Consider the following 13,709-nt stretch of genomic DNA (forward strand, 5'->3'; position numbering starts at 1 on the left):
AATAAGGCAGTTGCGTTTAGCAAAAGGGAAACTGCACTGCAAAGTTGTTCCAAGTAGTACACACATATGTATCTGTTGTTCATAAACATGTTTATATACGGACTCTGGTTGTTCGTAGTTCGTGTAAAAATAAAGCTTTAAAAATTGCAAACCCGAGAAATTTATCATTGTTGCAAAAGCGATAAAATGGATTACTTTAAAATCTAGTTCACTTAACGTATATTATTTAAATGATCAATGTTTAACTTTTCACAAAGAAATGACATTGGCCCCGTAAAAATTACAAATGTTTTACTACATGAATCGTTGTGTGAATAAATGACGTAAAGACGAGGCGAGCAGCTGATTTTCTTCTTCAGTCGTTCGTTGGCTTTTGACCCGTGCGGGTTGTGTGTAGCGTTAGTGGAGTTTAAATTTTAGCGGCAATGCTGCATATATAGGCTAAACATCATTATAATAACATTGGTATTTTATTAATGCTTCTTACAGTGTCGTTCGGCCGACCAGTGGAACATATAACGCGACTAAGCAGGTAACTACATAACTCTGTTTTTGAGCCTTTTGGAGACAACATTAGTGTAAATAACATTAAAAAACAAATGTTTTTTCATCAAAAAGCAAGTTTATGACAAACTTAAACTGTTAAGTTGTAGATTTAGCTAATATTTTGTGTTCTACACTTTGTCCTTGGCCACGCCCAAAAAACATTAAGTCCAAAACCCAGGTCTTACAGTGAATTTGTAGAACTTTTGGTCTTAGGACTGTCTTATAAACTTAAAAACAGATCTTCTGATACTGCTGTTTTATGTTTTTTCTCAATTTTGTAATTTAGTGTCTTAGAGGTCACAATATGTTCACAATTTGATACAAATCATCCAAAATGCGATGTTATGCCAGCAGAAACTGTAGTGCATATATACAGACCATGTAGCTTTGTTTACATTCAGATTTGCTAGTTTATGTATGCATACTATTGTTTGTAAAGGGCAGTTCAATGTTTATATCTTCAAGATTCCATAAGTTTGCCCAGAAAGTAACTGCGTCTCTAAAGTCCCAGAAAAATGCAAAAAAAATAGCCATTTTTGCAAGAAAAAGTTAAATTTTAATCAAAACCCCTGTATATGTGGCTGTGGTAGAACTATTCATGTTAAAGCTAGTTGATCCAATGCTCAAAGTCAGCTATGTTCTATGATTAAAGTACTGATCAGCTTGTTTGGAAGAAAATTGTACATTAGTTGCGTAAGAACAGTCAACCATCTTAGCCTAATGTTGTTCAGTTACTATTTAACCTCAGCCTGTATCTCACTTTTTTTCAAGAGTTTTGATTCAGTAAAATGCATTAGTTAAATAAGCCCTTATTCAGAAACCATATACAGCTTTCCAGTGAAACATTTACTTCAATTAAACGGTAATGGTTTTGGAACTATAAAGGCATAAGAACAAGAGAGTCTTCTGAATGTAACAGATAGCTTTACACACAAAATAAACACACAGTATTATGTCTTTTTTTATTAGCATATTAGAAGAGAACTCAAATACCACAGTTTTTACAAAAAAAATGCAAAACTTTTGCAAAGATGGTGGCACTTACTTTGTTTTTACATGTGTTTAAACAAAGAGGTTACTCAGGTGTATGTTGCCTGTTAGAACTTCGATTGTATATTGTTTTAGGATGAGACAAATTCTTATAATCTGCAGTCCTTTGTTGTAAGTTATTGTAACAGGAATTTTCAAATTAAAAGGAAACATTTTTGATCCATTTCCAACCATTAAAGTAAAATGAACAGTTCAGCATATTGGTTCTTATTTATGCAATGTCAGCTTATTTGTTGCTTACTGAAATGTTAAGCCAACTGTATCAAGGTTTATAACACATCTCTGCAGATCGAGTGATGGTAGTTATATAAGTACTGTCCAGGCACAGTGGTCAGTGTGCATGTCTATAACCCAGAGGTAATTCAAGTCTTGGGTTCAAGTCTTGTCGCTGCTGCTGTTGTAGGTGTATGTGTCGTTGGGCAAGATACTTACCGGCAATTGCTCGAATGCAGTAGTCATTATTGGGCTGTCTAAATTGTCAGCCATCAGTAAAAAAACAATCACCCACAAAGTTGCATGCCTGGTAACTTATTCACTGTCTTTTAGCCTGTTGATTAATAACATTGATATTCAAATGTACTTTTTTTTAAATCGACATGATTTCCTACTGCCACACATAGTTCCCTATATTATATTTCTTTTCAATATTATTTTTGTTCCAGGTTCACATAGGTGTAGGAACAATTGAAACGAATTTGTTCATTGCAGCAAATGTGGAATAAAGAACGAAATGCCATCAGAACCGCTGAAACATCGGTCGTCAAAATCGCAAATGTCAGATGAAACCTCTTCATCAAGGTTAATGTTTTAATATTTCAATAAATGTTTATAAAATAGTTTTTTACCCCTTTAATAACTTTTAATAAAACATGACGGTCCTAAAAACGAATGAAAAGTATTCCTGTCATATTTACATCATTTATCATTACTTTTAATCACAGTTCCGAGGCATCTGAAGATGAGGAAAGTACTGATGCAGAGACGAGTGCTGCTGAAACAGAAGAAGTGAGATTTTTTATGATTCTGCACTTATATATGGCTTTTTTGCATTCCTATCACTTATATAGGACTTTGTATACTTGTTTGTTCTTCCGAACCAAGGCTTTTTGAACTAGGGGAATAACGTAACGAACTTTAGAAATCGCCAAGTGTTATTCAACTTTACACAAATTACTGCATATATTTAAATTTTAATCATAAAGAGTTGTGGAAATTTTAGGAAAACTTGAGGAAAAAAACATGTTTCTTCCCAACCTTTGGGTAAGCTTTTGTAGGGGAAGCCAAAATCGACTTTATTAAGAGGCCTGCCATACAGAATACTAGTGAAATTCATAGACATTTTGATTATGCTGTTTAGAATAAAAAGTTGGTTGGAGGAGGGGGTCGCAAGATATTAAAAATCAACAAAACGGTCCGCCAACTACAAAAGATTTAAAACCACTGCTCTAAACCATGTTTGTTCCAGGCACAGCAATCCACATCTTCGGGGAGTAACTATCTTCACCATCCATGGTTGCTGGAGACGAGGGAAGACGGAAAAGTTGATGAAACTTCACAAAATCAACATCAACATAAAACCCATGATTCTGATAACCAGGATAACTCATCTAATAATTCACAGGTAGGCTTATTGTTGATCTTACCTTTTGGTAACTTTTTATGCACAAACTATTTACATAGCAAAATCCTTGGAAATTAGGTAATGACGTTGTTTTGTTTAACATCCCACTTTGGGATCTCTTCATGTTTTTTCTTTGTCTTCAGGACTCTTCCTCCAGCTCCGGTGAGAGCAGTAGTGGTGACTCCACTTCCTCTGATGAAGAATCCTCCAAAAGGTCTTCCCACAAAAATTCAAAAAGCAAAGATTTGCCGGTTTGACTTTAACTTTATATAAAGCAGTTCTACTTTACATTATTAAAATCTGGGGTGAAATTATTAGTAAAATGCAGTTACACTCATAGTTGTGATTTTCAGATTGATGTGTGTCTTTTTTTAGGTCTGTCTTATTTATTTTTCAAGATGCATCTTAATGCTGATTACGTACATAATGTAAATCCAATGCTTAGATTTCCATTTCTGTATCCTTTAGGTAGATATACTAGGCCATAAATTTAATCTTGTTTAAAACTTTATACGATTAGGAATGGGAGAGTAACCCACAAATATATGGACTTAGACGTTCTTCAAGACAGAAAAAAGAACCGCAACGATTAACTGCTAAACAGGTATGGAACATTACATACTCAATATTTTGCACAATATTTTTAACATTACATACACAATAAAACATCAAAAACACAATATTTTTATTCTTGCAATAAAATTAGTGATAATTTTCTCGATTTATTATAAATTTATAACATGTGTTTATGCTTTTTAGTCTTGCTCGGATGAGGATGGAAACTTCAGAAGAAAACATTTGAAAGAGTAAGTATTATTAACAGTGGCTGAGATTTTATAAATTTTTTGGCGGTTCGACCAGTGGCGCAACCAGGAAAAGTAAAAACTGCAGGGGACGCAGGGGGTTTACAATTTTTACAGGGGGTCTTGTCTCGGAGAAATTGTTTTAAAAGCCCTGCGTTAGATGTTAAAATATTTGCACCCTCAGGAAAAGACCGTTTTTGACCCATTCAAATAAACTTTTACAAGTGTTTGCACTTCTCAGGAAAGACCCAACTTCGACATTAAGTGGGTCAAGCAGTGAAGAATCGAACGAATACGAATCATCAGCTTCTTGGAAACGAGGGAAAGGAAATTTAAAAAAATCAAAATTATCTCAGATGAGAGCTAAGCTTATGGGCAAGAAAACTAAGAATATTAAATGTAAATTTTGAAATATATGTTTTAAGATATGTTTCATACTTAGATACAAAAACATGACTGCTGTTAACACTTTCGGCGCCGCTTTGTTTTGGAACGTTTGGTCGCGCGGTGCCGCACTTTTTCATCAATTTTTTTTTTTTTTTTTATGCGACAATTCGAACAAAATTCAATATTTTATTTAAAATTCCACGAAATAATTGTTAAAAAAGGAAAGAAAAGAAAGATAAAACGAAATTAAACAAAAAAAAAACGAAAAAAAAAACGAAAAAAAAACGAAAATATTTTTTTTATTTAAAATTCAGCACATGCATGATATTATAAAGCCTTCCACCTAGGAACGATCAGATCATAAACGGGACGAACTTTGTATAGCTTATCATTATCATTATTTTCCGCAAGTTTTTCGTTATCATTGAAATGTAAAAATCCGGTGATGGCTTGGTATCGGTTTCTGGACATACATTTACCAAAAAATGGCGTCTCAATCATCGAATTTTTGCTCCAATAAGACTCCAGTTTTCCACGTTTATGGACTATGCCAGTTAGCAGAGTAAGCCCAAGAAACAAAGACAATTCCTCAGCATCAACCGGTTTCCAATTATGTGCTCTAGACTTGGAGGAAAGAGACGTTTTTTGAAGGTACTGAGCAGCATACCGATTGGTCTCCTCAACAACCAAGGTCAAAAGTTCGTCAGTAAATATCAGTCTAAAATATTCTAATGGGCTATCGTCATTACTGACACAAGCGTGAGAGGATGGACCGTGCTCTCCCAAAAAGGAGTTCAAAGATTGTTGGGTGATGGATGACTTCCAGACGTTTGCAGGTGGTGGTGGTGGTGGTAGGGAATCATCACTAGATTCACTATCGGAATCGGAAATATCCGCAACATTGGGTACAATAAAACTGCCCACGTTGTCATCTTCGTCATGGTCAGACTCTAAATCGCTCAAGTCTGAACCAGCATCCATGAGTATTTCAGCAGCAGCAGTAGCAGAAAACATTGTGGATTATGTAGAAAGTATTTTTTTTCTGTGAAAGTGTAGCAGACAGCTGATCGAAAAAGAATAGTCTCGTAGCAGACTTCAGTTTTAGTCTCAATGCAGCCTAGATCGCGCGTACGTATATATACGTGGTTTACTATTAGTTTAAACGCAACGCGGCACTCGTAACAAAGAAAAAATTGTAAAACGTATATTTACGTGTGATGGCACCGCGAACCATTGTTGCTTAAACGTATATTTACGTAGGATGGCGCCGAAAGTGTTAATGGGATATTTAAATCAAAAAAAGTGGTTTTCCGTACTTTATCTGAATCGAAAAAAAAAAAATTTTGTATATATTTTATCTAAAATAAAAAAATAGAATTTTTCATGTTTTATCTAAATCGAAATAAAAATGATTTTCCTTAGATTGATACTTATATGATGTCTATGTTACAGCTTATTCAAAGCCTCGTAATCGACGAATGGAGACATCCACTATGTCGGATGATGACACATCAGATGACAATCAACCTGTAAGAGCTTCATCCAGGATACAAAGGAAGAGCAACACTGTTAGGTAAGTGGGATGTTACTAATAATACAAGAATCTAAATTGTGCCATGGAATAGTGGTTAGGTAGGTATTTCTATCTATTGCATGTGAGATACCTCAGCGTGGCAAGCAATGGGTAACTCTGTTAGGTGGGCTGTTACTAATAAGCTTGGAATTGAATGAAGGGATGTAACTTGCTTTATCCTCTTGTGGCGGAAAATGACAGTTGTTATGACATGGGTGTTCTGTTTCATACACTCTCTGCCATGGCGCTGAACTTATAATACCCTTGGTTTTCCTTATTTCTGTTAAATATGTAGTAATACAAATAAAAACAACAAACAAAGTGTTTGAAATATGACATTAATGTATTAAACGCACCCACAATAACTTTCTTTCGTTGTTTCAGTTACAGGGAAAATGATTCTACGCAAGAAACCGACAGTGATGATCTTGTAGAGATTAATCCCAATGAAGAGGTGGAAGAGGACCCGGACACAGAGGCCATTGAAAAGATCATGGATAGCAGGGTGGGTGTTTGTTTTGAGAATACTACTTCAAATTGTTTTGCAAAAATGTTTACATTTACCAGGCTGTTTTTGTAGGTGTTTTCAAAAATATTTTTTATCTTGTTTATTTTGAGATTCCCTTGATTGTAAGTTATACCTTGCATAGGCGGTACGCAAAATCATAGGTACAAATAACAATTACTTAATCTGTGTGCTTAAGCTGAAAAGATTTATCACATCTGCACATTAAAAGCAGCAGGGATACATAACAGAGGTTTTTAATTTTTATTACCATGTTCTGTTGCTTGCTGTACTAATGTGTCATTTTTAAGTATATATAGTTACATAATATGATAACACTGTTACTACTTTAGTCTGGAGAAATATATTTAACTTTTTAGGTTACTGTTTTTTTGTGTCTAATACTTTTTTGTCTTAGGTTGGTCGCCTTGGTGCCACCGGTGCAAAAACCACAGCATATGCCGTGAAGAGGTCATCAGATCCTAACCATGGTTTTAATGTAAAGACAGATGAAGCTGAAACTCAATACTTAATCAAATGGAAAAGTAAGGCTCTAATTATTTTGCTAAAAACATCATTTTATTATTTAAATTTGTACAAATTAAACAGGGCTTTTTTGCTATTCTTTTTCAATTTTTTAACGTTTTCTGTGGCCCTTTACTGTTATTAGTACAATATAATTATGAAGTAGTTTGTGTAAAAATTTGTGTACTCCCGTCTCAGTGATCCCTAAAGTTAGTTATGGGCCCCCAGTTTGGGAAGTTCTGAATAAGAAATGCCCTTATGCTTTACTGTTGGGTTATATATGGTAAATCTTAAGACTACCCTGGCTTTTAAATACAGAACTATCTCCCATATTTATTTTCAGTGGATATTTTTAAGTTTTTTCTGTCATTGAACATGTTTGGCTATCTGACCAGTAAAAGCAGTATGGAGTCGTATAACAAGGCCCATTATCCTACCCCTAGAATGCCTAGATCCTAAGTGTGTAATAGAATAATTTTGCTACTATGCATAATAGGTAATTAATCGTTTAGCATTTCATCTGGTATAAAAAATGTAGTGTATTTCTGGTGTTTTTCTCGTCCTTTCATCAGGGAATGCATATTTCCACCAAAAGTGTACCTGATACATCACTTTTTTCCTTAGATTGGTCTCACCTTCACAATACATGGGAATCCGAAGAAACGTTAAGAACACAAAACATTAGGGGCATGAAACGCCTCGAAAATTTTGTGAGAAAAAATGAAGAAATAAATGTTTGGCTGAATGCTGCCCTGCCCGAGGATAAGGAATATTATTACTGCCAACAAGCAATGAACAATAATGTACTGCAAAACTACTTGAAAGTTGAAAGAGTTATTGGTGAGATTATTTCAAACTTTTTTTTATATCATAAGGCTTACTGGTAAGACTTTTTCAGTGTTTGTGTTGTAATGAGTTGGTTAATGTGCCACCTTAAAGGTTTTATGGTGATAGATAATATGTATTTAATATAGGGCCTAATTTTTGTTGGTAAACTTACAGATTTAACTGTAGATGAACTAACAATTGGTTTGCTGCATTTCGTTTCTTTTGTTGATTAAGTTCTTTTTTATTCCTACCATTGTAAAGTTTTGAAAAGGACAAAATTTAGAGTTTGTCACAAATATTGGCGCTTACAATAAGAGTTGTTTATATATTCTTAACAAGATTTTTTTAATTTCAGCGCGATCTGCCAAGAAAAACCAGCAAGAAACCTGGGACTACCAAGTTAAATGGTGCGGCTTGCCTTACAGTGAATGTACATGGGAAGATGAATCTCTTATTAAGGAATTCCAGGATGAAATAAATGCGTTTGAGATGAGACAAGATAACCCTTGTATCCCCAAGCGCGACTGCAAGGTAAGGCGTTTTGGTTATGGAATATTTTGGAAATAAATAATATACGAATATTTTAGAAAGATAAGGTTTTTAGAAGAAATTTTCGATTTTAAAAAAAATATGTTTTTGTCTTCTTATATTTATTATTTTTTATATACTATAACAAAATGGGGAAATTAAGAATATAACAGGAGTGTCCTACAGTATCGCTTCACATGCTTTTTTATTGTGCCCCTTTTATTCTCTTTGGAAACAAATAATTAATAATGGTATTCTTAGTTTACCAGTCATGAGCTCTGATCTAATAGCGCCAGTTTTATGATTAATCTGGTAAACTTCTAATAAGCGTATGTAGCTGCACTCTATTTTTTTTTAACCCAGCCTGATTAATATTATACACTAGTTTATGTCAGCAATAAATAGATTCAACAGTTACAAACAAAGAAAAAACTTTTCAATGCAAAAAAACAAACACAAACCGTATATACCATTAACAGGTACAAGAAAATATAGACCATATTAATGGTTCAAGACGAAAATATGTACATAAATAAACGTATTACCAATGTAATTATAATATAAATAGGGTTATAGTAAATTGGCAGTTTAAACTTTCTTTTAGTTTTTAGTCATTCCATTAATTCATTTTTAAAAGCATTTTTTTTAATTTAAACTTTTAAGGGCTCATATGGAATAAAAAAAGTGTATTTCCGGGCATTTCGTCTGCCATCCTGCAAGACTTTAATCGTTTAGTGGTTCATCTGGTATAAAAACATAGTGTATTTCGGACAATTAATCTGCCACCTGGACCTGGCAAGACTTAATCTGCCACCTGGCAAGAGGTGCTCACTATTGCTTTGACAAAGTGTTTGCGTTTGTTTGTTTGGTTTGTCCAGTCACATTTTGTGGTGAAATATTCCAAAGTGCCGAATTCCACCTTCTGGTTACTATTTCTCTCACATCTGTGCTGTTCAACACACAAACAACAAACAGTCCAACACCTTGTACACCATTCAACACTGTGTGGGCTAAAATAAACCCAAACGTTAAGCTGTCATCACATAACGGTCTGCCTCTCTGGTATGTTAGACTGCCTATCCAGCCAACAAGCCATGTAACTCCAAGCAGCGGAAAAAGCTTCAAAAACGCATTGGAAAGCGATATTGAAATTGAATCTTTGGTTTGAGATTGCTCTGTACAGCTATTGGTTGCTGTTGCTTCACTATTTCTTCCAGGTTTTAGTGTAGGCACGTTTTTTGACAGCTTCGCTATAGTATACAGAACCCGTACTAGGAAAAATGTGTTGAGACATAGAATAATCATTACAGGAACTGTGTTTGATAAGACCAAGTTGTGTTCATGGTGCAACCAGCAAATGCGGTTTAACCTCGTATTGTAATTTGATCTATAAATATATTTCCTTCTTGCCATACCAAATGCCATTGCAAACCCAGAAATCAGCAGTGGACCACCCCAGCCAAATAGAAACTTCATTCTTCCAAATGTTCTGTTTTTTATGTTCCCCCTCACAATGCATAAGTGTAGGTATACCCCTTCTACTAACATCCAAAAAAACGAAGCCAGTTCAAAGTAGTGGGTCAGAAATGCCACTACAACACACATTTCGTAGCCAGTTCGAGCAGCCAAGTCTCCAAGTAGCAGCACACAGTTCATGCCCAGCAAAGCTATACATAAGTTCAGATGAATTACAAATTTCACATTGGAAAATAGTGGCACTCGAATCCTTACATAAACCACCAAAACTAGTAAGAGAAACACAACAGCAACTGCATTGCATATATACCCTGCTATACTGAGCACTGAGTGGTAGGCACAGTTTTTGCTTCTTATTATACCCAGGTCACCACTTATTAAAAGCACAGCAAAATTTGTGGTATGATTACAATAGCATTTTGTAAAGTTAGTTCCATCAGCTACTACTTTGCAGCCAAAATTAGACCATCGTGTTGAATTGTAATCGTAAAACTCGCAAGATCGGTTTAGACCTATAGGAACAGCCGGAAAGTTCCCTCCTAAGGTAAATAGAACTGGAGCGCTGACTTTCTCTCTGCCTTTATAAATGGTGTAGGATAGAATGCTTGAATTTGGCATGAATACTTTGTTTTGTAACCCGGATAATTTGGCTGTGCTTTTTCTATCTATCTCGTTCAGCAGTTGTGGCAAAGATTTGGACTCTATGGAGACAAATGAATAACTCTCCCCACTTCTGGTACTCATTACTTGCACTTCATTGTTGACTTCAATCAAATCTCCAAGAGCTAATTCTCCAAACTTTACTTCTGTGCTTTCAGTTGATGCCATTTGCGCTGGGAAAATGTGGCTCAAATTACGGCAAACTTGACTGAGCGTTGATAAGAGCAGTATTGGGTGTGGCACAGTAACGTTTAGTTCCCTATGGCGAGATAATGCAATCCAGTTCATGGCATTACGCGGAAGTAAGACTAAACTGAAATGATATAATAGATAAGTAATAATAAATAGTGTTTTGTAATTTATACTAAATAATGGACAATGTTTTTGCTTTTTTTTAAATAAATGGGGTACTTTGTGTTCTCTCTTCTATTTTAAAAGTTAAATTGGAAATTTAGATGATAAATGACAGTATTTTATGTTATGTCCCATGTTTTTAAAAGGTAAATTGCAATCTATGCTGCATTAGTATTCATAAAAAGTTGATTACAACCTATTGTAAAATGATTTAAGTAAACTTTTAGGTGGTAATCCTAGAAAATCACATCCTATACCCAGTAAAAAGTGTTCACCACACTCTTTTTACAAGTTTAGCGCTGTAAAAAATGTCCTCAAAATGTTTTATCACTAATACAGTTGTACCTTACAGCTCCAATAAAAGATTTTGTATAGTTGTTTACTGCAGTCAAGTTTTCTTGTATATCTGGTGGTTCAATGCTTGTCAGCAGTTTGATTGCCGTAGCAAAATTTTCCACCTCAAACGGAACATCTTTATGCCGTTTTATAATTTCTAAAAAACAATCCTTTCAGTTAAATAAATGTAACTTGCTTTATTCTCGCACGGGCAGAAAGTGACAGTCATTATAAAAAAGTGTTGTTTCAAAAACATCGTGCCAGCTTGCAAGTTATAAAATAAATGTAACTTTGCGGGTGATTGTGTTTTGTAGCTATATTTAGTTATCTTGCCCAAGGAGACACATGCCCACAGTAGTAGGAGGGACGAGCCTTGAACCCATTACCCCCGAGTTGGAAGCATGCGTGATAACCAACTGTGTCACAACGCCAGAAGGAGTTTAGTGTAATGTGTAAAATAGCTTTGCTCTGAGTCATTCCATGTTAAAATTTTTGTTAACAAAGCTTACTATTTAACTGTCCCAGTTTCTTCAGTTCCTTTGCAGCTTTAATTATGTTCTGTCTGCGGTTGATTGGTCTTGAATTCTCTGTCCTATTCAGATGCTAAAATGGCAACGCTGTTAGTTTTGATTTGATTAAATTTTATAAAAATATTTACCCCCAAGCGGGTCGGCGTGGTACCACTCCTTACTTCACATTGCATACGCTGCGTTCTATTTAGTCTTTCTCCACCTAAACGTAAATAGGCATCTTATATGTTGCACTCAAGTTTACTACTAATTTAAAATTTAAAGACATAATGGGTCAACTCTGGCCAAAAAGTTCCTTGGCATGCCTTTTTGTAGGACTTCACCTATTTAAAGTAAGTCAACATAAGGCAAAAAATTAAATGTGGTCAAACTACAATTGTCATCCTATATTACAATTATTACATTCTATTCTATGAGGGTAAGGTTCCGTACCGTGACACGCAATGGTCCTAGGATTTAGTCCAAGACTTGCACATTACTCCTAATTGTTTTTTCATTGTATATATTTTATTCTTTGTAATTTAAATAAAATCAAAACTGCATAGCTACTGTTTATACATTATATTCATTGTATATATCTTATAAATGTATCTTTTACCTGGAAACTCTTCGCTATTTGGATAGTCGCATACAAATCCACTCAAATTATCACTGCATCGTGTATGACTCATTAGCTGTTCATTCCAAGTTTCAACCTGTGTTCCAATATATCCACACTTACCTAAAAGAACACAGTTTTTTTTTGTAAAAGAACACAATATTTTATTAAAAAAACACATTTTTTTAGGTTTTGTAAAAGAACACAGTTTTTTTTGTAAAAGAGTACAGTTTTTTTTCTATTCATTGAAAATGTCTTTCTGCTTTCCTTATAAGATCTGAAGATGTCACAGCTTAACACTATGTTTAAGTATGTTACACTAACTAGTATCCCAAATAAATAAATGAATGCAACTTTTATCCATTGTGTGGCAATGTCAGTCATTATAACTTTTACACGGTTGTTCTATTTCCACAAACATTGTGCTTTAAACAGACTGAGCCCACTTACGAGTTACCACATATGTAACTTTGTGGGTAATATTTTCAAAATATTTTTCCCTGTATAACTAAGTTTTGGGCCTTATTCTCTGGTTTAAATACGCAAGCATTAACCACATTCAGTAACTTACTTTCACTTCTTATCTGCTTAGAAATGTTGACCCAAAACTTTGAATTGTGCATTGACAAATTTCTATTTAAAAAATATTATTAATTGATAAACTTAAAAAGTGTAAGACAGTTTTCGTACAACTATAACAGCCAATATATATTTTTGACACAATCCCCTTTATTTTAAAAAAAAACTGAAACCATCTTCAGTGATGTCAGAAGTTAAAATTAACTGTATAAGGGAATTCCAACCTAGTTGGCATAGAAAGGAGCAGCAGTGTAAGCATTCAGACCTTGCTTGTGTTTATACAATATTACTATTTGGCCTTGCCCCCTTTATTTTATATCCCTCCTGCACACAATCGTTTATTAATCTACATTATAGTCATATGTTATTAAGTAACAGCAATTGGTCTCAATTGTAATACGGTTTACTATATATGCACTTACATGGTTTGACAAAAACTTAAACATTGCATTATATTTGTGTGCTCTTCGCGAGAACCTTTGACAATCTTTCCCTTTCCTATGTGTCTGAACATCCCTGAATTAAATGTATTTTGTGGGCAATCACACACGCCCCGCCACTTGTTATATGGCTGGGCTTCATTTGACTTGAAGACGATCCTTTGTGAGTTGTTGCAAACACAAGCTTCAAATTCAACCGAAGCACTAATTTGGACTGACACACTAAACAGCAGCACTAAAACAAAGCTGAATTCTTGCATAGAAGCCATTTTGTATACTCTAGCGGTCCAAGACTTTGTTTTCCAAAATTTCCTGAAGTTTGTACTACAGTATTAACAAATGGTCAAATTAAGTTAAAAATCCGCCAAAC

At 34.5% G+C, this 13,709-nt stretch overlaps 2 protein-coding genes across 4 annotated transcripts in view; one reads left to right on the forward strand and one right to left on the reverse strand.

Annotated features, from left to right (window-relative positions):
* The first annotated feature begins 348 nt into the window (after window positions 1-348).
* LOC149734254 (ATP-dependent chromatin remodeler CHD1-like) overlaps window positions 349-13,709 on the forward strand; it is a 33,383-nt gene continuing 20,022 nt past the window's right edge. The window contains exons 1-13 of one of the 3 annotated variants that reach the window (XM_089881287.1): window positions 349-532; window positions 2,305-2,394; window positions 2,538-2,601; window positions 3,062-3,217; window positions 3,361-3,468; window positions 3,738-3,821; window positions 3,977-4,023; window positions 4,262-4,419; window positions 5,860-5,980; window positions 6,365-6,485; window positions 6,904-7,030; window positions 7,635-7,850; window positions 8,194-8,369. In XM_089881287.1, coding sequence (XP_089737413.1) covers window positions 477-532; window positions 2,305-2,394; window positions 2,538-2,601; window positions 3,062-3,217; window positions 3,361-3,468; window positions 3,738-3,821; window positions 3,977-4,023; window positions 4,262-4,419; window positions 5,860-5,980; window positions 6,365-6,485; window positions 6,904-7,030; window positions 7,635-7,850; window positions 8,194-8,369 — 1,524 coding nt within the window. In that variant the 5' untranslated portion in view covers window positions 349-476. Of the gene's footprint in view, window positions 533-2,258; window positions 2,395-2,537; window positions 2,602-3,061; window positions 3,218-3,360; window positions 3,469-3,737; window positions 3,822-3,976; window positions 4,024-4,261; window positions 4,420-5,859; window positions 5,981-6,364; window positions 6,486-6,903; window positions 7,031-7,634; window positions 7,851-8,193; window positions 8,370-13,709 lie in introns of all 3 variants that reach the window. The other 2 variants (XM_089881284.1, XM_089881285.1) reach the window with 2 other exon arrangements.
* LOC149734255 (adhesion G protein-coupled receptor L2-like) lies at window positions 8,937-13,635 on the reverse strand. Its single transcript, XM_089881317.1, has 7 exons — window positions 13,322-13,635; window positions 12,892-12,953; window positions 12,321-12,443; window positions 11,851-11,924; window positions 11,702-11,795; window positions 11,202-11,349; window positions 8,937-10,815 (listed from the first exon to the last, which is right to left on the reverse strand). The coding sequence occupies exons 1-7, from the start codon at window positions 13,606-13,608 to the stop codon at window positions 9,198-9,200; spliced, it is 2,406 nt and encodes an 801-aa protein (XP_089737443.1). The 5' UTR covers window positions 13,609-13,635; the 3' UTR covers window positions 8,937-9,197.

Source organism: Ciona robusta, chromosome 7 (assembly GCF_009617815.1).
Source record: "Ciona robusta chromosome 7, ASM961781v2".
NCBI classification, from domain to species: domain Eukaryota; kingdom Metazoa; phylum Chordata; class Ascidiacea; order Phlebobranchia; family Cionidae; genus Ciona; species Ciona robusta.